Source organism: Anser brachyrhynchus (genome assembly GCF_964034855.1).
Source record: "Anser brachyrhynchus genome assembly, chromosome: 1".
NCBI classification, from domain to species: domain Eukaryota; kingdom Metazoa; phylum Chordata; class Aves; order Anseriformes; family Anatidae; genus Anser; species Anser brachyrhynchus.
In genome coordinates, this window is record NC_137694.1 from 134,541,696 (window position 1) to 134,567,659 (window position 25,964).

Below are 25,964 nucleotides of genomic sequence, written 5' to 3' on the forward strand. Positions count from 1 at the left end.
ACTTCATCTCAGGCGCCACCAGGTGTCCCTAAAGAATAATTCTGTATGGTATTCTTTCTCCCCATGGATTTTTCCTTAGATAATGTGGTTGTGCTAATGGATCATCTGAAGGCTGTTTTCCATAAAATTCAAATAAATACCACAATGGATATGTTTACTATTATAAGGCATGTTGTTTAGGATGACTTGGCTAAAGGAGATCTATTGTATCAACAAATACAGTGCCTCCATTTGAATGATCCTAAATAAAGTACTAAGAAGGACAACAGCCCTCAAGATGGCCCATGAAACTTCTAAGTTTGCCCCTGCTACTGAAAATCTCTCCTAGATTCTATGAAACTTCTCTAGATTTTCATGTTTAATAAGAACGAACCATGAAAACAATTTAATGGGGTTATGTAAATAATTGCATCTTCATTTTTGATGTTTCCTTCACTATTAGGTCAAGATTTAGCATTATCTATGGGTAATTAAAGCATTTGGGCATACATGTATTGAAAAGTTAGAGTATTAAAGTTAGAGTATTCGGCATCACTTATTATTTACAAGTCATTACACAGGACCTAACATTTCATGAGCATCACAGATTCTTTGCCTTCCCCTAATTCATTTTTTTCCCTTGAAAACAACCTCTCAGATTTGGGCCAGAACAATTATGGAATATGCTGCAGTTCTACCACATTCATCAATCCTAATTTTTATTTATTTATACATGACATAAATCTAATTTTATGGCTCATTCAACTATATGCTGGGAAGAGGACGATCTGTGTGAAGTAACTGTTTTATGCTGACCTGTTTTAGTAGAAGAGTGATCTTAATGATCAGAAGTTCCCTTGTTAATAATAATAATAATACTTCGGCTTGGATCTTTGCTAGGGATAAGTAATACTGCCTAATAATACTGCTTGAGATACTAGAAGATTGAGTGGGTAGAAGAATAAGGTTAGCAGAAAATACAGCAAGTGCATGGCACAGGAGCATGGCTGCTATTACTGCTCTCGTCTGTATCATGGTATCATCCACAGACTATAACAGATCAGAAGACTCAGCAAGCCTATGGAAAAAAAAGAGCTGAAAACCCACGTAGTTCACCCAAAACCCCTACATACACTTTTTGCAAATTCTGCTTCTGTGCCCACTTAAAATGAATACATGAAGATACCTAGTATTACAAATGTTAAAAAGTTATATTAGGCCTGGACATTCCAGAAATAAATTATATTCAGAAAGATTCTGTTTTTGAAAAATCCTGTTTGTCATCTGAAATCATTCTTTGGAAACTCTGTTAGAGACCTTGTGCTATTTCTCCAATATATTTATTTCTGCTAATTCATTATGCTTTTTGTGCATTATGTTTTTTTGTGCATTATGCTTTTTCTCTATGTATTTCAAGGCTGGAGCCTTGAATTCCCGTTTGCATTCTAATTTTTTAGTTTCATGCATTAAGTGGACGAAGATATCATAAGCCTTGCAAAAATGATCTTGCAAAAAGGGAAAAAAAAAAAGACTTTCCCTTTCCTTGTAAGAAATGTGTTGTGATAACTTTGAATGATGAAGACCCATTCCTTTCCTCTAACTTGTATCAGCTTTCCTACATGTTCTCAGTTAGACCATTTAAATTTTGCCTTCATTTTAAGGTTTTAATTTTAAGTATGGACAAACACAGGTTCCAACACTGAGCACAGCTCTCAGACTATGTTTACATTAGCATTTAAGTTTGGATCGAAAGCGTTTTTTCTAAGTCAGTCTGCTGATTGTCCTACTTAGCACGCTTTGGTTGTCATGGCTGAGCAGCACCAGAGAACACAAATAAGACTATTTTTCAATGAAATTGAGCCAAAATATGCCCTCAAACCATTTCTTAATGATTAGTTTATCAGACATAACCAGGTCCAATCTGAAGCACCCCACTCCAATACAAACAGTGGTGACATAAGGCCCTCACGCAATAGTCCTGCTTTCCAGACCTACTCTAATTTGTGCTGTACCATGCTAATGCAGACACAGCAAAGGAGAACTCTGCTTTAGTCTCTATACTTTCTAAAAGAGAATTTGGATGGCAAAGGCTTTCTGAGACCCCAATGCGCACCATTAACTCAGAAGAGCAGGAGCAGATTGCATGAACTTCTAATACTCTGAGAATTATCCAGTTATTTTAAAAACCTTTAAAATTTGTTAATGTGTATTCAGGGCCACAGAGCACACGTCTTAAATGTGCAAATGCTTCATATTCTGCGTCACCTTATAATTACTTAACTCCTACATAGGTACAGTACTGCTGAAAAAAACAGTTGCAGGCTGGAAAAACAGCAGAGAGATTACTGATTAACCTCTACTATATGCTCTCAAGTTCTTGCATCTCTAAATAGACTCTAATTGCAGCAGCTGGTTTCAGTCATGGTCTTACCCAGATGCTAGCAGGTCACTGACAGGGTTCCAGGCACAGATGAACACCTCTGATTCATGGCCCCGAAGGACTGTTGCTTTGTTAGGAGGAATTTCAACATCCCCGTCAATTTCCATTGGCTTTGAATGATTATCTGTAAGGAGATATATCAGAATAAGTAATTCGTAAGATGCTGTTAGGTCTGCATTAAAAACAGCTGGCTACCTGTGGCCTAGAACTTAAAGCAACATATACGCTACAAACAATGTTCTGTGTCGTGTCACTGACCCTATTATTCTATTTTCTTCCCTAAGGTGATTCAAAGTTATGATATTTTATCAAAATCTAGAGCTTTTGAAGATATTCTGTATAAATGAATGTAGCTTTAAATAGGTAGCATTTATTTCCGTATAGTTCTTCTTGAAGCTGGCTTCATTAAAATCAGCTGATAGATTTATTAAAGCTTGAGATTGATACAGTTGAGAAAAGCTTTATGCTGTTCTTCTAAAAAAGCAGCATGCAATATATTCTTTTTCTTAGACAGTGTCCAGTTAGAAGTATGTGGGGCTACTCACAGATGAAGGATTTATCAAGTAAGGGTCTCATGCCCTGAGCACAGCAGGGAAACGGTCAGTGATCTCCTTAAGAAGGGGACCAAATGTAGGGGACCAACTGATGCACAGATATACGTAACGTGCATGCTGTAATTCTGGGGTTGTTTAGACTACGGTATAAGCAACTTTGCTTCTATAAAGCTCTTTTGTTTCCTTAAGGAAAAAAGAAGTGAATTTTAAACGATGAATTTCTCTTAGTGGCAACATTTCATTCCAATTCGCATCGTAAACAATGTTGTCACTCCAGATTTTCATTGCTTCAGTATAAATGTTCATCACTCAGCTCAAACGACGCCTCCTGGAAGCAACACAAGATTACTGTCCTCGTGAACGAGACACCAGTCAAGGGCAGATAAGGCAGCGGAACAACGGGCAGATGTTACGTACAGAAGTGCAGCCCATTTCACAGAAAGCACATCCAAGAGCAGACGGCTGGCAGGCTGTCAGAGAGGCAGCCTCGTGTTATCTAATCGATGCCTCGGCCAGCTGATCTGCTCTGATTGATCAAAATCCAAGTTCTCATTCCGGGTTAAGTCTTTTCGTTAGTCATTCTTTAATCACATATGGAGATCCATAGGTTCACAAGTAGAATAATTATGCTCCTTTATTGCCACATGTTTATGGCATTTAGAATCAGCCATCTGTCCTGATACTCATGCTCTGTTGAGCTATTGCCCACTGACTGGCAAAACAGACTGTGATGCTACACAACTGCCATCAGAAGGAAGATCTCCAGATTTCTACCCTTACCCATGCTTTCGAATGATGATTTGCTCTAATTTATGCTGACTCGTATATGTACCACTGCGTATTTGGGTAGGTACCCTATTAACCGTGTCTGTGCCATAGCTATGCCACAGATTCACAAATAACTCAATGAGTTTCATAGCACTGAGTATTAAAATCAGAAAACAACAGTAGTTTCACAGTTCACATTCCTAATTCAACATACCTGTACTTACAACGATATTTATTACCTATGGACTTGTTGCATAAAACTAAACATTCTAGCTAAACTAAACAAACTAGCACATTCACAAATGCTATTACAAAATTACAAATTAAATTACAAATGCCTATTCACAAAACCTACACCTATGCTGAGTCCCTGCATTAAGCATTGTCCTTGATAACTCCCTGTATTAAAATTAATACTGTCAGGATATACTAGTACTCGAGATCTAACCTGACATTTGCAGCTGGGAACTCTGATGACGTTCTGAATAATCAGGGCAGTAAAGAGCAAGGCACTCTTCAAGCCGACCAGAAGATACGAGCCTAGAACTCCTCCTCTGTCTCACCGCAATGAAAAATCACCAGGTTCAAAGCACACTTTGATGAGAGAAACAGCAGCATGGTAACTATTATGTATTCATGTGTGTCTTGTTCACAGTGTGAGTTGGAAGCTCAGGCTAAATCAAGAAGTAAGATCTTCCAAGTGTTTTAATTTGAAAAATTTAAATGAGACGCTACTCTTACCACATACGATCCTCCTGTTACCTGCCTGTCTCTAAAGGCAGATCTGCTTTTCACTCTTGAACAAAACCAAATGACGGCTTGGAAGCAGCGTTACTCCAAGGTCCTAGAGCTATGAGGTGCTATCAGAGCAAGGCCATCTGATACTTAGAAGTATTTTCTGTTTGTACATGGCCAGATGGAGGAACCTACACAGACACTTTGAATGTCATTAATTACGGTGAAAAAAAAAAACAAAAAAAACAACAAAGTTGTGCTATGGAAAAGAAACCTCGATCCTTGATCAGCTGATACCTGCATTAGTACATGCAAGACTGACTGGCCTTAGGGAGCAATGAAATACCTGCACAATTATTTCGTATTATTTTCTACTACCGATTTTGACACCATAGCTTTAATGGATCAGGAGAAAGAGGGAAAAATGAGAAGTCTTTCAGTAATTGTTTGCAATTACTTCCTGTTTTCATCAGTAATTAAATACTGATGTTAAGTAACATTTATATTTACAGGGTTAGTCTTAAGCACAACACTTAAAATACCCCACTGAATAAACAGGATGCTTCTTATTTCTGGGATACTGCTTCAGGCTCTTTTCAGATTTTTATAGACACTGGCAATACAAAACTGATATGATGAAGTTGTACCGAGTGCAACGGATCTTCACAGGTGAAAAGCATAGCCTGTGGGTCACATATTGCAGAACTGTGCTTAAATGTTAATACAGACTATTTTCTAAAGGCCAGAGGATCTTTGGTTGAGACTTCATTATATTTTCATGCTTTTCCTCAAACATATTAAAAATATAAAACCACTGGAAATTAAAAGTTACACCCCCCCCCAAGTTATGATTTTTTTCTTTAAATGTAATTTTAACACACCAATGAGTGATTCCAACTCTTTTTTCCAGCAAATGAAAAAAATAATATGTATTTTTAAGATCTTACCAGGGCTAACCCTGACTTTTCTCAGGAAATGTTTTTTGACTTAAATCTTTGACAGGCCATTCACTGATGTTGTTCTTTATGGCTGTAGTTACAATAAAGGAACTGGGTTCGATCTTTTTTCCACAGCTTTATTTTTCTTAAACCCAAGCCAATCCTTGCAAATATAATGAAACAAACGACAGTAAGAAATATTTGAGTTGGAAAACAATCCAAAGTTTGGCTCCATTTCTACATGCCTTTTTTTTTTTTAAACTAATTTTTAAAGTGACTCAAAACTGAAAACATTATTCAGGAAGCAGCATAAGAGGGTAGCAATTTTATCTATTTTTTTCTTTTTTTAAAAAAATCTGCATCTCAAAGTGTTGTTAGTATAAGATTTTTCCTGTCTCTCCCTTTCTTAAATCAAACGAACCTATCGTATTACTTATAATACATAAAAATATATTATATTAAATATATTAAAGCTTTTTTTGGAAGACTTGCAGTGTCAAGGAGAACTCCATGTCAGAATAAATGCAAACAAGATAACCTCCCAGACAGCTCCTCCACCTGCTCCCTGACCCCACCTTTTTATGACAGGTTGACGTGGGTGACTTCCAGACTATGCCTAAGGACCAGCACACTCCCCAGGCCCATCCCAGTATATACCAGTTCTGCAGAATCCAGCAACAGTGGAAATTAAGGTTTGGGAAGACTCTCACATCTTTCATATCAGCAGTCTTTCCTACCCAGTAGGTCTCCCACCTTCCCAGCTTTCACCTTACCCGTCTTATGTCCCATCTTAAACTTCTTCTGAACCTATCCTAAACCTTTTGTCCTAAGCTCTTGCCAGATCTTTCATCTTAGTACATCTGAAACTGAACAGACTTCCTAAACACAGTGATAAAGGATAAGGTAAGGCTGGATATACAGTTTGCCATGCATAAGCAATAAAACGGAAGGGCATTACCTCTTTGTTAAATCATTAACATAATTATATTTTTTTAACTTTACCATAAAAGAAGGAAATATAACTGTAAGATCACTAATCAGACCTATGCAATAAACAGATCTATGCCAGCTAGATCTGTTAGTCCTTATTTCTAGTGGTTTCTGATCATCACTGAGGAAGATCTCTTGCAGTTTATTTGCACAGGTCTGCTCAAAGGTGAGAACGTCAGTTGTGCAGCTCTGTACGCATCTCCCATGCATAATCCTCAGTCTGCAGCTGTGCTACACCACCTCGCTGACATCCTCTGAATGACTCAGACAGAAAGGTTACGGTCCTCCCAAGGAAAGGGAGACGCAGATCAGAGAGTCAGCTGTCCCTGGATTTCTCAGCAGCTTCTCTCCAAAGCCTCCTTCTCCATAAACTGCAGACCTCACCTCTTTGCCCACGATGACCAGGTGGCACAACAGCAGCTGCCAACAAGACGTGCCACCTGGCCAGCTACTTCTCAAGGGCCTTTCGTCTTCCCACTGCCACTGCTCTGTTAACTTGTCTGCCAGGCAGGCTCCTTAGCCACATCGGTGCTTTGAAATTTGCAGTCGGGTGGCCGGTCTCATTGGCTGACATGGATCCTGCCTCTGTGAAACTGCTGGACAACACCCACGTCATGCTCTTGCATCTTGCTCCAGACAGAGCTCTTAGATGACACGAAGTCATATGGGACTTCTCCTCCTCGTTACTCCAAGAAAGGTCTGCAAATGTGTGTGAAACTCCTATTAAAAACCACTGCGAGAATGATTATTTCTAATAATAACATGGCAGATCTGAGAGACTGAGGTTTACAGTGCGGTCACACATCTGAACTGATCCGCAAGGCTCCCCTTTTTTTAACCCAATACCATGTGTGCTTCTTCAGATCAGAGGAAGTAAGTCTGAGAGGTTCTGCATTTGTGATGATCTGATAATTGGTTTTCTGCCTTCAGAATTTGTTTTCTGTCCTGAGACAGGAAAACGTTCCCAAAAACTTTTTACCAGTGGGCTGAAGGAAAGGGTCAACAAAAACAGATTTCAGCACTTCATACATTTAAAAGTACTTTCATTTCTGTTTGTACCCCTTTGTATATGAAATAAGTTCAATTTCAAAACAAAGGATCAGCTGCAAGTAAAACATTAACATTTCACAGTCTAAAAACAGGTAGCATTTTGGAATTTTTCAGAACTTTAAAAAAAATGTTTTCTCAAAACCAAATGTAATTTAAATCCTTTCAGTGTTATTGGGGAAAACCATCCCGTCTAACTGGAATTCTCTGAAGAAAAACCTGGTTTGAAAGCATTTTTCTCACTGACCCGTAGAGGAATCTATTCAGGTTGAAGAGAAGACAGAGACTGATAAAGGCATCTACACTGCAGAACAAAGAAAATCTGTTACGTGACAGCAGTCTTGACCTGTTATTTGTCTAAGCCAAAGAACTCTTGGGGTTTCCTACAAAACCTGCCAGGCACGTTCCTCTAGAATTTTTTCTGAAGGAAATCATGCATGGAGGTTTCATTTCAGATGTTACCCAGTGCCCTAATACGGCTTTCACACAGAAACCAGAACCATGAATCACATCTGCTCCGCAATGTTAGCACAGCCATCGAGATTTAGCTACACCCACAGCTACGTGCACTCCTTGTTTTATACGCCTAATGCTAGACATCTAGGACATGAGCTCAGTCTGTCACCAGTAAAACAAGGGTGAATTCAGAGCTCTTGAGGACTGACTGTTCCCATAGACTAAGGAAGCCCAGGGAAGGTAGGACCTTCACTTAGATTCCTGCAGTAGACCGGATGACTAAGCATGTGCTGTGAAATAAAAAGGCAAGGAAGTCTCTCCTCTGTGCCTTAAAAGCAAGTTGGCTGCTTCCAAACTGTCTGCTGGGAGTGGTCCTTGGCTCATAGAAGCCTCTACCCTGTTTTTGGCCATGCTGTACAAGAAAGGATAGGCTAATCTGTGCCAAAGACCATGCCAGTAATGCTATGGATCATTACAGGGTAGTTAGTGCTCAAGGCTGTGCTTTGGCCTTGCTTTATTTATACAAATATGGCTTGTAGGTCCCAGACTCTCAACCACCTCTCTCTAGCTTGGCCAAAACGATCAACTGCGGCTACAGCTTGTCCCAACTCTTATCATATGTCTAAAAGCACCTGAAAAGCTGCTAATATTAACAAAGTCCAGGTAGCCTGCTTCTAGGAAACTGCATACAGCTCCATTTGATGACACGGGATTCAACTTGCAATTCTGAAGGTATCTGAGGATTTTGGATTCCGAGAGTGCACCAGCAAAACACAGCATTGTGACAGAAAACGTGGTGTTCACTCAGAAGTCTTTCTAGAAAAAACCCATCCTCCTGAAGTAATTCCCCTGAGTTTCACCACCTTACAGACACCAACTAAGTACAAGAGGGTTATTCAAAATCAAATCTACCCCAGCAGAGGAAAGCAGCTGCAGGGGTTGCCTTACTTATTGCATGTGCCCCATTCTCCTCTCCATTCACAGTGGCTTCTCCGTTCTTTGGTGTGTTCTGCTGGGAAACAGCAGTCGTCGTCGCTCCCGCTGTTGCTGCCGTTGCTGCCGCTGCTGCCGCTGCACTGGCTTGTTGCTGAGCTAGTTTCTCTCTGAATGCTTGCTGCCGGGTCTGTACAACATCAGGCATCACCGCGTCTATCAGAGACAGTGATTCTATTGGCCTGCCGTCAAATACTGTACCATCCTGCAGGGAAAACGAGCCAAAGTCAAATTGCAGGTTTAGGACCTTCACCACTGAGGTTGGCAAAGAGGCAATGCTATAAAGGAACAAAACTAGGCTGTGAGAAGACGCTGCGTTTTGACCTAACCAACTGCGCCACACCACTACAGAGCAGCCCTCTCTCAGATCCACAATGGTGGTACTTAGAGATCTGCTCTGTGAAGGGATAATTCACTGGAATTTTATAGAAGAATCAGGCATCTGAACTCTTTACAGAAGCAAAAATATTATGCTATGAAAATAAAATGTCTGAATGACAGAAAGTGTCTCTTTCTTTAGTATTTTAACAAAAAGAGCAATGGCTAAAGCCATGACAAAGCCAGACAGGCCTTGGTTCACGGTTTGTCTTCCTGCACTAGCAGGGGGCATATGACTGGAAGCAGTAGATGAATAACAAGTCTCAGACAAAACAAGAGTATGTGCAAATTCACTGGTTTCTTACATCACATTCAACAGCCCAGTACCACCAGTTGTAGCTGATTGTACAGGGCTTGTTTGCCATCATTTTTCCTGGTTTTCCCCAGTTTCATTAACAACAGTTACAACTCTCATTTTGATTTCTGTAAATTAGGCTTCAGGTTTAACAACCAATTGAGTTAACCTTTAAGGGTTACTTTTAAAGACGTAATGCAGGCTCAGGTTAACAACTACTGTATCTACTTAGATTTCCTTCGCTTTCACTTTCCTGTCATCATAATTATGGGAAAAATGTTTTAGAAGGCTCTATACTGCAGAATTTTACTGACCTTCTGCAAACTCCATTTAATGGTTTGAAATAAACAAGACTCAGCTGTGAAAGATTTGGATTTTAGGAACAGCATGTAAGGTTTGGATATGGACAGATGAGGCAGCTGGGAAGCAATATCATTTTCAAAAGATACCAATAACTAATAAGAAAAAATAACAGTTTGGCTTAGTAGTCCGCTTCTGTTGGACTACTCATTGAATTATCCCTTACAATTAGATTGTTAAAATAATACATATTTGTTTCCTTGTGGGGAGGAAAAAAGAGGAAAGAGTCATTAGAGAAGACAAATGTAAGTTCTCTTTCTCCTCAACATTTTTTATGCAAATGTCTCTATAGCCATTTATTTGAATCCTGGCTCAAGTCCTTGCTACACTATGAGAAAAAAAATGTTTGCCAATGAATTTTGGCATCTTACATTTTTAACTGTAAAATTGCTCACTGGAATATTTCCATAACTGTCCTTTCACAAATCACAAACAATACTTCAATTTTGTACACATAATTTATAAACTCACTGATTACTCGCCACTCTTAAGGAATATACACATAGAAGTAGATTTGTAGCCTTAATTGGCATGCAGACTGTAGAAAGAATGGCTTTTGTTTTGCCGTACGGTACTTATAACTATGAATTTGAACAGAATCAAACCCCTACGAAAGCAAAATAAATATTAAGTGTGACAACACATGTATTTTTAAATCATTCTCTCAACTGAGGCCAGTTCTGAAGCCGAATTCACAGGAGCAAGGCCTTATACCTTTTGTACAACCTGAACTAATAGGTGCTTTTCCTGGTGAGAGTTTCTAACTGTGCAGCTCTAATATCAGGCACAGGGCAAAATGTTAAGTAGTAGCAAATTGAGACAGATTCCTCACACTGGTTTGTTATTACAACTGCATCAAAGTGCAGCTTGGCACGAATGTCAAATGTCACTGCCCCAATTAAAAACAATACATACACAACTCTTAAACATGGTATCAAGTCATAAAAAGAAAACTATACAGAATGTTAGTGATAAAAACAAACGAGTTTCCAAACCACACATTATAAACACTGCTTTTTCTCTATTTTACATTCCTTTGTTCTCACCCATGTCGTTTGCATTCTACATTCAGCTATAGAGGAAAAAACAATAGCTTTTCATGTATTTTTATGTATTAATATTTATTACAGATCTCTGACAAATACCTGTGGTAAATATTTCCTAAGGCAGCACTTGCTTATCTGTCATGCTCCACTCCCTCTTGAAGCATTGTGCCTTTAAGGTTGTCAGGACAAAAAACCTGGCTTCTCCTACATGCCCCCTTTGCTTCCCCTTGCAGTTCAGTGAGAACAGGACACTCTGTGGCTGCTCGTACAATCCACACAGACAACCAGTGACCCAGGCAGGGTTAGAATTTGCACACTATTGTTTTGGCATGTCCGTTGCGGGGTGCTGCCTGGTCTTTGCATGATCCGAGCCAAAGTCACTGAAATCAGAAATGTCCAGTGACTCCAGTGGATTTTTAGTCAGGCTCCTCACGGCATGCAAGCAGCACTGTCTTCTAATAGGTGTCAGGGACTGAAGTTTTAAGCAACACTGCGGGCTTTTCCTGTCAAATTCTGCTGTCACCTAGAAAACACAAGGCTGTAAACGCAGACACATTTTCCTGTTTGCTGCAGGAATCTGCACACCCCTGGCTTGCTGACTTAGGTAGTTGGAACACCACAAAACCCGTTTAAGCAACGCAATGGGGGCCTCAATGCCACAGCGGAAAACTGTGTAATGTGTCTTAGAGTCTGCCGGCGGTGGGGCAGAACAGGGTTGAGGTAAAAAAAGGGCACCGAATCAACAGAAACTGAGGATGGGTGGCTGGTGCATTTGGCTGTCGAGAGACATCGCTGGGCGAGCTCCAGTGTGCTGGTTGGCCACACCGGCGGTCCCCAGGCATGGGTGTGTGGGGCTGTGGCAGCAGTGGGGGTACTTATACTTACTTCGTTGATGCTGATCTCAGCCTCCACATACTGGAGCCCCTTCTGGAGGATGGAGATGAGTGCAGCAGGTGGCACTAGTGTTCCGTTGATGTTGGACTGACTGATGTGGCTCTCGATACCGAACGTGAAGGCCGAGTGGGAGAAACCTGAGAGCAGGAAAAGGAAGCCATGACATGAAATCTGAACGCACCAGCCAGATACACCTTCACGGTCTAAAAATAATCCTGCCTCAAGATCAGAAAGACGCTGCAGCATAAATGGGGGAAGGCGGGCGGGCTGCAGGCGACCGCGGAGGTTAACGAGAGCCATCCTGGTGCCCCCGCCGCCGCCACCGCCTGTCCCCCTCCCTGCACGCCTCGTCTCGTGGGCAGGCGGCGTCACATGGAAATGGCAACGCACATGGAGGAGAGGAGAGCCGGCTGACTGAAAACCAAAACACAAACATGAAAAAATATGAGTCACCGCAAGGGCAAGGCCAGCTAATAATAAAAACGACTCGGATCTTCATCTTCCTTTCTACGTTTTCGTATCGGTGCTTCCTGAAGCTAAAGACTCAAACCCCTGTCAGCGCACAGGCTGTACGAAATCAGGGCCCCGACACAGCTCACACAGGGGAGCCTCTCTCTTGTGCAAGGGAAGAGGTTTCAAATCCTCTGGTCACCACATTTATTGCTAACACGACATGCAGAGCGCTGCCATTAAAACACGCAGCAACAGAAAGGCCTCTCCCGCAAACCCGTTTTCTGAAAGTGAACAGTAACAGCAAACATAATTAATCGGGATCTGTCAAACAGCAGATGACGGCCCAATTCGGCGGCCCTCCCTTCAACCATAATTCTTTCTCTTCGCCATTTCATTTTTGTTGTTGGCCTAGAAGTAACCGGTCTTGAAGTGCGACCAATTTTCGGGAGCTGCGCCGTCATCGCTGCGAGGACCAGCCTGAGCGTCCGAAGGCAGGCGCCGCAGACGGACCGCGCGCAGGCGATGCGGGGGGAAGGGAGAACAGGATGTAGATATAACTGTAGGAACCCATTTATCACCACGCTGTCTCCAGAGCATTAATCTAACATTAAAAGCATCGGGGAAACCACCCATGCACTGTCTCGAACAGGAAGAGCCCCAGCAGTCTCCACCGACCAGACAAGAGGAAAAAAAAAAAAAAAAAAAAGAAGAAAAAGAAGGCAGCTCACAAATGAAAATACTTCCGTTAAATATAGCTATGCCGCTTCCCCTTGTCAACAGTAGTTTCATTTATAGTTTTGTCCGTTAAGGGATTTCCCCCGTATCACTGCAGTGTCCGATTGTGTGTGGGCCGGCAGACGGGATTTGGGGCTTGCTCCACAGCATTGCTTTCTCTCCCTCTCTCAAACTGTTTTCAAGGCTCTTTTTGCAACCAAATCAATTGCGCTCACAGGCAGCAAAACCAAAGAAAGAGAATGCCTCCCACACGTGAAAACTGAGGTACGTATTTCTCCGTGATTCTCTTCCCCTACACATTTTTATTTCGACGCTGTTTTTCTTCTCTTCCATGTAACAGCCTCTGTCCTCTCCTTTCCCTACCATGCTTCCCCCTCCTAGTACTCCCCCAGTTTTTTGGGATGCTTGGGGACACCTTTTAGAAAGTGTCAGGTCCACCTATGAGCAGACTTACAAATGATTACAAGGCATGAAAACAAAGCACAGGGAAAAAAGAAAGAAAACAAAAACAAAAACAAACACCTGAAAAACTGCAGTATCATTCATCTAATCCCTGGACCCCTCTTACTCTGTCTTGCTCTTTATGTCTTGTGGTCTAGTTTATGAGCTGCTGGACCTCCTGCTGCATCCAAAATAGACTGTAAGATCTGCAGGACAGTGCTTTTGCCTTGTTATTTGTTCTGCAGAACACCTAAGCACATTGCTGGGTACCACAACAAGAAAGAAATGAAGCATTGAGCATACACAGCCTGAGTCAGGGAGACCTAGGGTTTGATGGCTGAACACCGAGATCTCTATGTATATCTAAATATATGGCATGCTACTAATCAGAATTAGGGAAACAGATCCTGCTTAATGTATATTTATGTGTATTTAAATTAAACAACAACAGTAATAATACCTTCCTGAAAAGCAGTGGACCTTAAAAGGCATGACGGATTAATCAGCCAATCTACTTAAAAATGCAGAAGACTCAGATAATTAAGCTGTCGTCCAGAAGCGCTGAATTTCACTGCTAAAAGAGACAGTAGCTAATCTGTGAGTTGGTAGCTCAGAATTTTGTAAAATGGTCTCTGATTTGATCAAAAGGCAGATAGCAGAAAAATGGTCAACAACACACACATGGTAAGAAAGTGGAAAGCCATTACTGTGGATCTACAGCAGCATTAATTTTAACTATTACTTTGTACCTGTCATTAGGACATTTGGTATCTTGCAGACTTTTAGCTGGCTCCTGTCACATCTAATTTCAAGTCACATCTTTGCCAGCAGACGGGTTAATGTTGCATACAGCTAACCTCTTCGGCCAGTTGCCACATCCCTGAAGAGCAACACCTCTCACCTGACTGCGTGTGGGAAAAGGGACTTCTCAGCACAAAACCCAGATGTGTTATTGAAATGAATCCTTTCATTTGACTGTTTCTCTCCATGATAAGATACTGCTACCAAAGCATTCATGAGATGACAAAACACAAAACTCTTGGCTACGTTCTCACGGAATAGCAATCTCACTCATGTCTCCAGCAGTTAAGACAAATTTTCCCAAAATCTTATCTGGTAAGATCCAAATACTGAAATCAACAGAGTGAAACTGCTTAAGTGGGTGCTGCTGGACACTGTGTTCCTCACTCCTCTTGGAAAAATCCTAACATAGTATGGTCCTAACATAGTATTTAATCCTAACATGGTATTTAAAAGAAAAGCAAACACCAAGAAATAACTCAACCAAACAACTGATAGCTAATTATCTCCCAATTTTTTGTATCCTGATAAACGATACGATTTATATAATGCAACATGAAAGTGCACGGATTTTAAAAGTCACACACAGTTAAGAAAATCCTGAATGAAGCTGTACCCATGTCAGGTTCCTGATAACACTGAAAAATCACTTGAGCTTCACTTTTATAGTTACCAGATGTCATCAGTTCTCTTCGGGGCTCTGTGTGCGAGTGCACTGAATTATACAGCGATGCTGCAGCTCTTTATAGTTCAGTCATATAAAAAGGTGATTTCTATTAAACGAAGGCAAGTTTCTTTTAAATGCTAGCTATTTAAATGCTTGTGTTACAAATGTTAACTTGGCCCTCCTTCTGAAGTTCATGAAACCACATTAGGAAGCGCAAAGCCAAGAAACCAGCACACCACCCCCTCGGTGACTGTGCAGGCTGTCAAGGCAGTCAGGGAGCAAGAACAGCAGCAGAACGTGCTCAGCAAACGGGAATCTTAGGGACGGATGTGACAGGGACGATATGCAACTCCAGCAGACCAAAACTCAAAATGCTGCTGTCGAAGGGAAATGAATGAAAGAAGGAAGTTGCAAATCTGTGTCCACCATATGCATCACTTCTCATAAATTCTCTCAGTCCAGTGATTATAACAATCACTCTATAAAACATTGATTTATACCCAAATAGCACCAATAACTGAAGTCTTAATGTCGTAAATCCTTTGAGGACATATGCTGTGAGACTCTGAGCTTTTAAGATTGAAGATGTGAACACAAAGGGCTGAAGGGGAGGGACCATGGCCACATCCTGAACTGGTTTTGTACCAGTGAGACCAGTGAGTCACTTCTGCAGTGATGGGACTGGTACCCTAAATGTCATCATTCAGCAGACTTGAGAGGATGGCTTCAAGGTCTTTCCTGCCTCAATCTAGAGAAAAGATGGGAAAACACAAACTGTCGAACTATGTGCAATGTTTAAAATGTTATCATACATGAACAAACATTCAAATGAACAGTGGGTTACCTGCAGAACTTCGTATGATCACCTTAAAGGGAAGCGATCTATCAGCTGTGGGACAGTTGGTCTTGAAAGATTTTACAGAGCATAAAAGCACAGAGGACATAACGAATGCATAAAATAATGACTTTAATGAACCCCACCAAATAAAAATTGTTATGCAAGTGTTTTTGACTTGAAAAGTTAAGTGAAATTCCTCATTTAGAGATTCCCACACTTTTGTACTGACAGTGATAACAGATCCTGGTTCTGCGCTGTATCTCTTCCCACATCGAGGTGTCTGTATATACTATCAGTGGTACATACACAGTCACTTGGGAATTCTTGCCCCAGGCAGTGCCAAAAATGCATATGTAGGGCTGTTTTACAAAATTTCACTGATAGATTTTGCTGTAACTGCGAAAATAGAGATGATAGAGCTGTTTTTTTTTCCCTTGGCTGCTCCTTTTTCAGTTAAAAATGGCCTCCTCTTAACACAGTATTTGCCACTGATCATAAAAGGATGAGTTTTAGTTTAACAAACGTATCACTGTTCTTTGTGTGCTGATTTGATCTACAGACTACGTAATTTTGATTGTTTGCAATATGCCTGGCTCACAGCAGTGATGCCTACCAAATGCAGGCACAGGAAAGAGAGCTGGGTTACCATGCAGCCCAGAGAAAGCCTTGCCTTCTCCAGAGATGTGCCTCACCTGGTCTGAGGGTTAAGGATTCCTCCTTTTAAGCACACAAATGGGGTGCTGCTGAGTATTCCCCGTGCTACTTGATCTGGCTATGATAGATCAAACTGACTGACATTCCCTAAGTGCTCCCTTCATTTTCTGATTCCTTTAGCACCATAAAAAGCAGCCTTGTTTAAACTGCGACCTTAAAGTGCAATAGCTACAGCACTTACTGCTGCATCTGTGCAGGCAAGCAGAGTGGCAAAAAAGGGTCTGCAGAAGCAACACTTTCACAAGTATTTCAGTCTTAGCTGGTTACTCGACAGGCCATAATTGGCAACAGTTAAGATGTCTACTGAATACTGTGCAATTCTTCTGTTTGTGAACTAAACAGATTTTTTTCTTGTAAAATTCACTTAATATACTCTTCATTTTTTTCTTCTAAAAAAAATTTTATCTCAAACTTATTTGCAAATTACTCAGATTAATTATTCATACTATGTGATTCTTCACTGAAACATTCGTTACTGTAGAATGAAACAGAGAATAAAGAATTATGAACGTCAAATTGTCTTTGACACACATCTCAGACATCTGTATGAGGAATGGCCTCTATCCAAACACTGAGTACAAGTAATAACCCGTTCTTACAAATCTTTGTACAACTCATGACCGGTGTGGCCCTCTGTCCAGGAAACCAGTGAGATTTCATATGGAGGTCTGTGTCATTTCCTTTAATAAATTTTCTTATTTCTTTCACTCAAGCAGACCAGACTGACATTTTCAAATGCAAGAATCCTAGGTTCAATTTCCTGAGATCACTAAATTACTGATGTTATTACCTTAAGAGATAGATAGGAAAAAAAAAAAGGGGGGGGGGGGCATAAACTATCTGTCAACCCCTTCTTCTATACTAATTTAACTATCTTTAACTACATCCAGGTGCACTGTTAAATAATCAACACTTCCTATTTTGCTGATTTCTCTAATATTGTGCTGTCTTTCTTTATGGGAATTCCCAATACTAACTCTTCCAATTCTCATCTCTGAAGTAACACACTGTTCTCTTATAAAGTATTTGGCAGGTATAGGATATGAAAGTATGCAAGGTTTTACAAATGATTAAAATTTCTAGCTTGGTGGAACCAACCTGTAACTGCTACGACGTGATCCACTGGCAATCTCAAGTCTTCTGACTGTATGAATGCCTGTTTTCTTAAGGTACTCTTGTATCTGGCACTATTGCTGAGACATCTACTCATGTAAAATACATTCAAGAACAGAATGCATCTAAGAGATGACTACAGATATACAGGCTGCAGAAGAAGAAAGACGGCTATGAGGAGGTAAAGGAAAGCCATCTTTATCACCATAAATGGGTGTAAATGAAAAATCTGTGGGAGATTTAGACACTTCAAGCAGAAACATGCCACAGTACAATGAGTCAAAAATATATTGCACACAGGAGGAAAAGATGGGACTCCATGGGGACAGCTGTACTATGACACCAAACTCAAGTAACCCCAAAGCTTTCCAAGGAAACCAGATGCAATCAGTGGAAAAAGATCTTCCAAAGTTTGACATCTGGGTCTTGGGAATGCCATCTCAGAAAAAAGGCAAGAAGGGAAGAATGGTGCAACATGGTGACCTGTAATAAATTACAGCACCACCACTGCAGTTTAAAGAAATTCTACTGAAGAACAGTGAAACAGGACAAGAAAAATATTTCCTCCACATACTAATTATGCACAAACGACACAATTAATGCTAAATTAAGACTTCTGAAGATCTAAATTTGCTAGTGTAGAGAAGCAAAGAACATGTATCACTATGCTCTTAATCTGAATGTTCATGTAAGAATGCAATTTCTGGCTCCAAAACCAGAAGCAAACAATTTAACTTAAAAAAATCACATTTTCTTGATCCTGGGCCTAACACATACTAGTCTAGGTCTTGAAGTAACTTACGTTATTTCTTGCCCACTGCCCAAGAGAACACAATGATGTTCTTCACAGTACTTGACTGCAGCTGCCATTTTGCAGTCTAGGATTTCCCCTTCCATGGGATGCACTGAGTGCGAATTACAAACGTATCACGGATCCCTATCCTTGCTTCTCCTTATATTTCTGTCTAAATGTAATTATGTAGATTTTGTTTTGGGCTTATGTGGCAAGGTTTTGGTAGCGGGTGGGCCTGCAGGAGTGGCCTCTGTGAGCAGAGCCCAGCAGCTGCCCCATGTCAGACCAGAGCCAGCTCCAGCCAGCTCCAGAAGGGACCTGCTGCTGGCCAGAGCCGAGCCAGAGAGCAACACTGGTTGAGTCTCTGGTAGAGCAGATTTTGGGAAGAGAAAAAACCTGCTATGCAGCAGCAGCTGGGAGAGAGGAGTGAGAAGCAGCCCTGCAGCCCCCAAGGTCAGTGCAGCAGGAGAGCAGGAGGTGCTCCAGGCAGGCAGCAGCAGTTCCCCTGCAGCCTGTGGAGAGGCCCCTGGTGGAGCAGGCTGTCCCCCTGCAGCCCACGGGTCCCACACGGAGCAGATCTCCACGCTGCAGCCCGTGGAGGAGCCCCCGGTGGAGCAGGTGGATGTGGCCTGGAGGAGGCTGCGGCCCATGGAGAGCCCCCGCAGGAGCAGGCCCCGGGCCGGAGCTGCAGCCCGTGGAGAGGAGCCCACGCAGGAGCAGGGGGTCTGGGGGGAGCTGCCGCCCGTGGGGGACCCGTGCTGGAGCAGTTTGCTCCTGGGGGATGGACCCCGTGGTACGGAGCCGTGTGGGAGCAGTTCTTGAAGAGCTGCTGCCTGTGGGCAGCCCCCGCAGGCTCAGTTCGGGCAGGACGGCATCCCGTGGGAGGGACCCCACGGGGAGCAGGGGCAGGGAGGGACCGAGAAGGAGCAGCAGAGACAAAGATTTAGAGACTGACCGTAGCCCCCATTCCCTGTTCCCCTGAGCTGCTTGGGGGGAGGATGTAGAATAGGGCAGATGGGGGGAAGGTGTTTTGGGTGTGCGTTTAGTTTCTCACTGCTCCAGTATGCTAGTGATAAGCAATAAATTGTATTACTCTCCCCATGCTGAGTCTGTTTTGCCCATGATGGTAATTGGTGAGTGATCTCCCTGTCCTTATGTCAACCCCTGAGACCTTTTTCATCATATTTTCTCCCCCTGTGCTTTAGAGGTGGGGGAGTGATAGAGTGGTTGTGGTTGAGCTCAGCTGCTCAGCAGGGTGAAACCACCACAGACATAAAAATATATCCATAGAACCCTAGTGTACATATGCAGAGCTTTCACAGAAAGGACACTAGTTTCTCTGAAATACCTTCAGCTGCAGTTAGTAACAGTTTGGTGTATACAGCCATTGGTAACACTCTACAAACAGTTAAAAAATAGGTGGGCAAAAATCCTACGCCACGTCTTGTTTATTATTCACAGCAGACTGAGATTCTTCTCCTAGCTGAGCTTTTTCTTTCTCAGTAATACATCCTAGAGTGCCTCTCTGGCTTTGGCAGCGTCTGCTTAGTTTTGAAGACTTACCTTCGCAATTACATAAAGGTCTTAACAAGGACACACATTAGCAATTTAAAATAAGAACTGCAGTTGAAATATATTTTTAGAAAAATCAGCTGAACAATAGGGCCTGTACATTTGTTTTAAGATTAGGATTGCTGAATGATTAAAATTATTTCCAGAGCCCTGGGAAATGTGTCCTGTATTACAAGCTCTTTCCCAGCCCCTGGGAAACACAAAGAAAGGATCCCTAGCTGTAGCTTATGTCATTCGCCAAAATTATAATGTGCCTGGTTACCCTAAGATTTGTAGAAGCGATTATTCACTAATATTAAACGTTACACCCTTTTTTCTTGGATATCTGACCTGTTCACCTTTTGCCAAGAATTCAGAGTAAATGTTGCTACCCAAAATTATTTTATTACGTGCCAAAGAATGTTTTTGGCAGATTTTTTTTTTTCTTTTTCATGAAGGAAAATATGTTGTAAAAGATTAATACTACTTGGAAACGATCTTTTGATGAGCAATACTTGGCACTCACTGTTTAAGTCTTTCTGAATGCTGCAAATTAACAAAAAGAGAAATACGATACAGACAGAAAACAGAACACGAGCAATGGAAAAGAGGAACTTTAAAAAAACCTTTTGAAAACAAGGTCTGAAATAATCCCCCTTTTTCAGTCAGTCTGTGTAAGTCGACTGACAACTTCAAATAAATGTCAATATAGACCTAGCATTTTAATGCAACTATGGACAAGATTTGAAGTAACTTACAAAGGCCACTGCAAGAAAAAAATCTTTTCCTTCTAAATTAATGGGATGCTGTTATGTTTCAGCCCTGTTCATGGAACCAACCATCCAAAGAGATGTGCATGGAAGGATCACATTCATGCATGAGACGCCTTTAGAGTCGTATATACTTCACAGTCTTTTCTTTCTGTAAGCTGTACTCTTTTTATCAGTTGCAATATACACCTGTAAGCAGCGGCAAGTAGGACACCGCGGCTGACACTCAGTGGGCAGTCAGGAACTTCAGCTCCAGGACTGTTTCTGCTCATTGCCTCTACACACATCCTAATAGAGCTGTGCTGGTTAGAGATGTGAGGAAGTGTGATTTATAACTGCCATAGCTGTGCGCGCTGAAAGTCCCCGTCACGCAGCTTATTAGCAAAACTGCAGTGCTGCAGATACAGCTTCTTTCACTGGGCCTGGACAGCCATCAGGAAAAGCAGTACATTGACAAGATGTGTAACACTGCTGGTTTTACTAAGCAAAGCCATCTTGACTTCCCCCCACGGCAAGATATTTGCCTCCGCCCCAATATCCTGTTTTCTTAATAACCCCATACTATAGTTTTTATGCAAGCTTTAAAAACTAGGACATCAGCTGATCAGAATGAAAGCCCGTGCTATGGAATAAATTTACACAAGTTTATGTTCACATAACTTAAAATCACCATGTTTGCTCCATGTCTGAGATGCAGCACTGTATGGCAACTTTCAGGCCAAAGAAAAATTAAAACAGCCAAGTTTATAAAAATGTTGAGCGACCAAGAAGGAAATACCAAGTAAGCAGAGTTTTGCAGATGGCAAAGGAACAAGATACTCAGTGTGTTTTTTTCCCTTACAGGAACTTACAAAATCCTGCACCAAGTATTGCTTTTCTTACATGGCATTTATATTGCTGTCATGCAACAGGGGTAAAAGACATGGAGAAAGAAGTTTTCAAAAGGACCATTTGATCTGTACCATAGAGCATTCAAAACTATTCTTTATATGTGTGTTTGTAAAGTAGTTATCTGGTCACATAACTTTAAGTCTGTGCATATAAACACACACAAAAATAGCCCTCATACAGCTTACTACGTTCTTTTGAAAATACAACCAGAACAAAGTATGACAAAAACAGTAAGGTCTGTAGCTGTAAAAAATATTTTTTCCTCTCCATTGTGGAATTTGGATTTTGGGAAGCTGACCATCAAATACTGCTAGTTTGTATTCACTGTTCTGTGGAAAAAAGCCCACAATGGGGTTTGGATTTGCACATAGTTTCACACAATACAGAGGTGCTGTCAGCTTAGCAACCAATTTGCTTTTCTTTAAAGGAAGCTGGCAAAAATATTTACCTTTAACCTAATAGCTTCAGCGTTCTCAAGATCTATAGTTTTGATAAGTTTAAAAAAACATGTTTTTGGAACTGCAACCCAGTAAAGCTGGCTGTCTTCTAATGCTGATCCTCATTTTCTTAAACTCTACTTAGTATTTGCAAAGAGAATAAATGATTACTAGCAGAGTGAGAAACTGTGCATAATAATAGAGTTCTTATTCAAGAAATGGATATGTCTCTTCAGCAGCCATCCATCCTCCAACTATGAAATATCATTTCACATTCAGACTCAGTCTCACTGTTTCTGGAATCATACAGTCATTTCCTCCTTAATTTAAAAGAAATACAGAAAGCAGAGGAGATTTTTTTTTTTTTTAAAGAGTAGCAGTTTAGTGAAAATCTCTATACCCTTTTGATAGTACATTCCTTTTTACTACCTACACATTATGCTGGGGTGGTTATGTATATTATGTTAGATTTCAAGCAACATCTAGTAACAGACAGTTTCTCATTAGATAGGAATGTTAATTCTGGGGTGACTTTTAGGAAACACTTTTATTTAAACCAAAACTGCTTTTCTCAAATATCTCAAGAACTGCTACCCAGAAAGAGTCACTATAATACATATTCCACTCCTAGAATAACACCGTGGCTCTTACTTATCTCAGTAATTCATGAAAGGTCACAAATGTTGGTTCTATAACCAACTTCCAGTTGATCAGAGATTTGGATCATAAGCTAAAGTAATTTTATTTACTTTTTATTAAGTAATTTTATTTAAAAAATTATTTATTTTTAATTTTATTTTAGGCTGGCCCTAAAGAGGATAACACATCATATAAATAGGGCTGCATGCCCACAAATCAGATCTGTGCTAAACCATGAGAATTAAAAATGGATTTTGTACTGCTCCAAAGCCTAGCCACCATACAGCTGAAAAGGTGAAAGAATCCCTGCCCTCAGTCTTAACATCAGTTCCTGAATAATAACATACAGTTAGCATCTCATTTATACTTTATTTATAAATATTCACCTACATAAATTTGCCTATAAATTCAGAAGTAGTACCTTAAAGTAATAGAAAAATACTGTTAAATACTGTATTAGCACACATTTAATAGTCTATCTTCAAAGCATTTCAGTACATTTTAGAACTGTAACCTCTTACTATCTGCTGTGAGGTACTGTACTTAGTATTAACCTCATTTTCAAACAAGAAAATTGAGGCATAAAAACTTCAAGGCCAGGTTCAAACACACAGTTTTCATGTATTTCCGAAAAAAGTGTATTCTTTTATTTAATCAGTTACACCTGTCCAGCACCCAGTTATACTAGCACAAGGGTACCTGTGCAACAGAAGCTAAGCAAATACACAAGCATCTTTATATCATCAATGCAGCTGAGTTTTGCCTGTGAACTACAGTTCCTGTACATCACAGGCAGCATACATGTGGCCCAAGAGTCAGTGACCATACATATGTAGACAAAGATAATGCAGCCACAGATGGCTACTAGACCAACATGTATTTTATTTTTGGATGGCAGGATGTTATTTCAAGGATGTGTTTTTCCCCCAGCAAACAAAAGCTCTCCATCCTTGCCATTAGAGTATAGCTATGTACACAGCTTCAAGAGCCTTCCAGTGACTATCACGTTTAACGGCACCTTTATGTACAGGTGCTTTCAAAGACCTTTGAATCTTCCCACCCTTGAGCAGGAGGCTGGCCTAGGTGAACCTGAACCAGCAATGTGCCCTTGCAACAAAGAAAGCCAACAGCATCCTGAGCTGTGCTACGAGGAGTGTAGCCAGCAGGCTGATGGAGATGTGATCCCTGCACCCTCCTGAGCGCTGGTGAGACACACCTGAGTGTTGGACCCAGTTCTGGGCTCCTCAGTACAAGAGACAGGGACACACTGGAAAGAAGACAGCAAAAGGCCACAACGATGACCAGTGAACTGGAGCATGTCATGTATCAGGGAAGGCTGAGGCAGCTGGACCTGTTCAGCCTACAGCACAGAAGGTCAGGGGGATCTTGCCTATGTGCACAAATACCTGAGAGAGCGCAAAGAGGATGGAGCTTTCTGTGGTGCCCAGTGACAGGAGAAGAAGAAAAAAGCGCACGAACTGAAGCATACATGAAATTCCATTTAAACATAATAAACATGAAGGTGGTCAAATACTGGAAGAGCATGCTTAAGGAGGTTGTGAACCCTCCGTCTTTGGAAATACTCAAAACCCAACTGGCTGCAGCCCTGAGAACCTGCTCTGGCTGACCCTGACGTGAGCAGGGAACTTGGACTAAATGATCTCCAAAGGTCCCTTCCAACCTTAACTGTTCTCTCATTCTGTGACGTCCCGTGATACCATGCAGCCTGAACTCTCCTTCAATCCTAATAAACCAAACTAGAAAAGAAAAAAAAAAAAGGGAAAAATCATTATCCACAGACCCTATTAACAATGCACACTGTGCTTTTTTTAAACAATCATACTGTCCAAGTGCCTTTATTGACCAAGCAGCTCATTCTTCTAATGAATTATTCTTCAAGGTGTATATTTTAATAATTTAAGCAAACCTCATGCACTGAACATTCCCCCTTCTACCTAGCAGCAGCCTTCTTATGCAAAGGAAGCAGCTTTGAAGCAAATTTAGCTGACCTATATATGCCAATATTTTATGCTATGCTTAAGCTGAATTATTTTCATGCGCTTTTCACATCTGTGACTCAGGAACTCTGTGCTATACACAGTTGTTTAAAATAATGTAAACGTACTTCACACACAGGAAAAGACATTGACTTCAGAGAAAAAAATACATACGCTTATGTGAGTAAAGATTGTTGCATAAGGCACAAATTTAAAAGAACAGATTAGTATTAATCTTCAGGCCCCATAAGGAGGCTGATGGGATGCCTCCCAGAGTTCTCAGACGGCTGGCTGATGTCATTGCGGGACCTCTCTCAATTATTTTTTAATGGTCTTGAGAATCTGGAGAGGTCCCAGTTGACTGGAAGCTGGCAAATGTGGTCCCAGTTTTCACAAAGGACAAGAAAGATCCTGGCAATTACAGGCCTGTCGGTCTCACTTCAGTCTGGTAAAATTATGGAAAAGATTATTCTGCGACTTACTGAAAAACACCTAAAGGACAACACAGTCATTGGTCAGAGCCAACGTGGGTTCACTTGGGAAGGTCATGTCTAACAAACTTAGTTTCCTTCTACAACAAGATCACCCAGCTAGTTGACCAAAGGAAGTCACTTGATGTAATTTTCTGGATTTCAGTAAAGCTTTCAATACTGTCTCTCACAGTATCCTTCTGGGCAAAATGACCAGAATGCAGTCAGAAAGCATAGTAAGACGGGTAAACAACTGGCTGCTGGGTCTGGCCCAGAGGGTTCTTGTAAATGGGGTTACATCAGGCTGGCTTTAATTTAGTTTATCCATGAGGCCCCACTTGGAGCACTGCATCCAGGTCTTGGCCCCCAGCGCAAGAAGGGCATGGAGCTGTTAGAGTGGGTCCAGAGGAGGGTCACGAAGATGATCAGAGGGCTGGAGCACCTCTCCCACGAAGGCAGGCTGAGAGAGCTGGGACTGTTCAGCCTGGAGAAGAGAAGGCCCTGGGGAGACCTAACTGTGGCCTTTCAGTACTTAAACGGGGCTTATTGAGGATGCAGAGTGACTTTTTACATGAGCGGATAGTGATAGGGCAAGGTAGAAAATCTACAATGGGGGAGATTTAGATTAGATGTTAAGAGGAAATCCTTTCCTATGAGGGCGGTGAGGCACTGGAACAGGTTGCTCAGAAAAGCTGTGGGTGCCCCATCGCTGGAGGTGTTTGAGGCCAGGTTGAATGGGGCTTTGGGCAACCAAGACATGGACTAGTGGGCGGTGTACCGG

The 25,964-nt window shown here is 41.3% G+C and overlaps 1 protein-coding gene across 7 annotated transcripts in view; it reads right to left on the reverse strand.

Moving 5' to 3' along the window:
• TBL1X (transducin beta like 1 X-linked) overlaps positions 1-25,964 on the reverse strand; it is a 199,615-nt gene that overhangs the window by 26,532 nt on the left and 147,119 nt on the right. For all 7 annotated transcript variants that reach the window (XM_080577146.1, XM_080577141.1, XM_080577143.1 and 4 more), the window contains 3 exons: positions 11,865-12,010; positions 8,856-9,105; positions 2,411-2,543 (listed from right to left, as the gene is read on the reverse strand). In XM_080577146.1, coding sequence (XP_080433272.1) covers positions 2,411-2,543; positions 8,856-9,105; positions 11,865-12,010 — 529 coding nt within the window. The remainder of the gene's footprint in view (positions 1-2,410; positions 2,544-8,855; positions 9,106-11,864; positions 12,011-25,964) is intronic.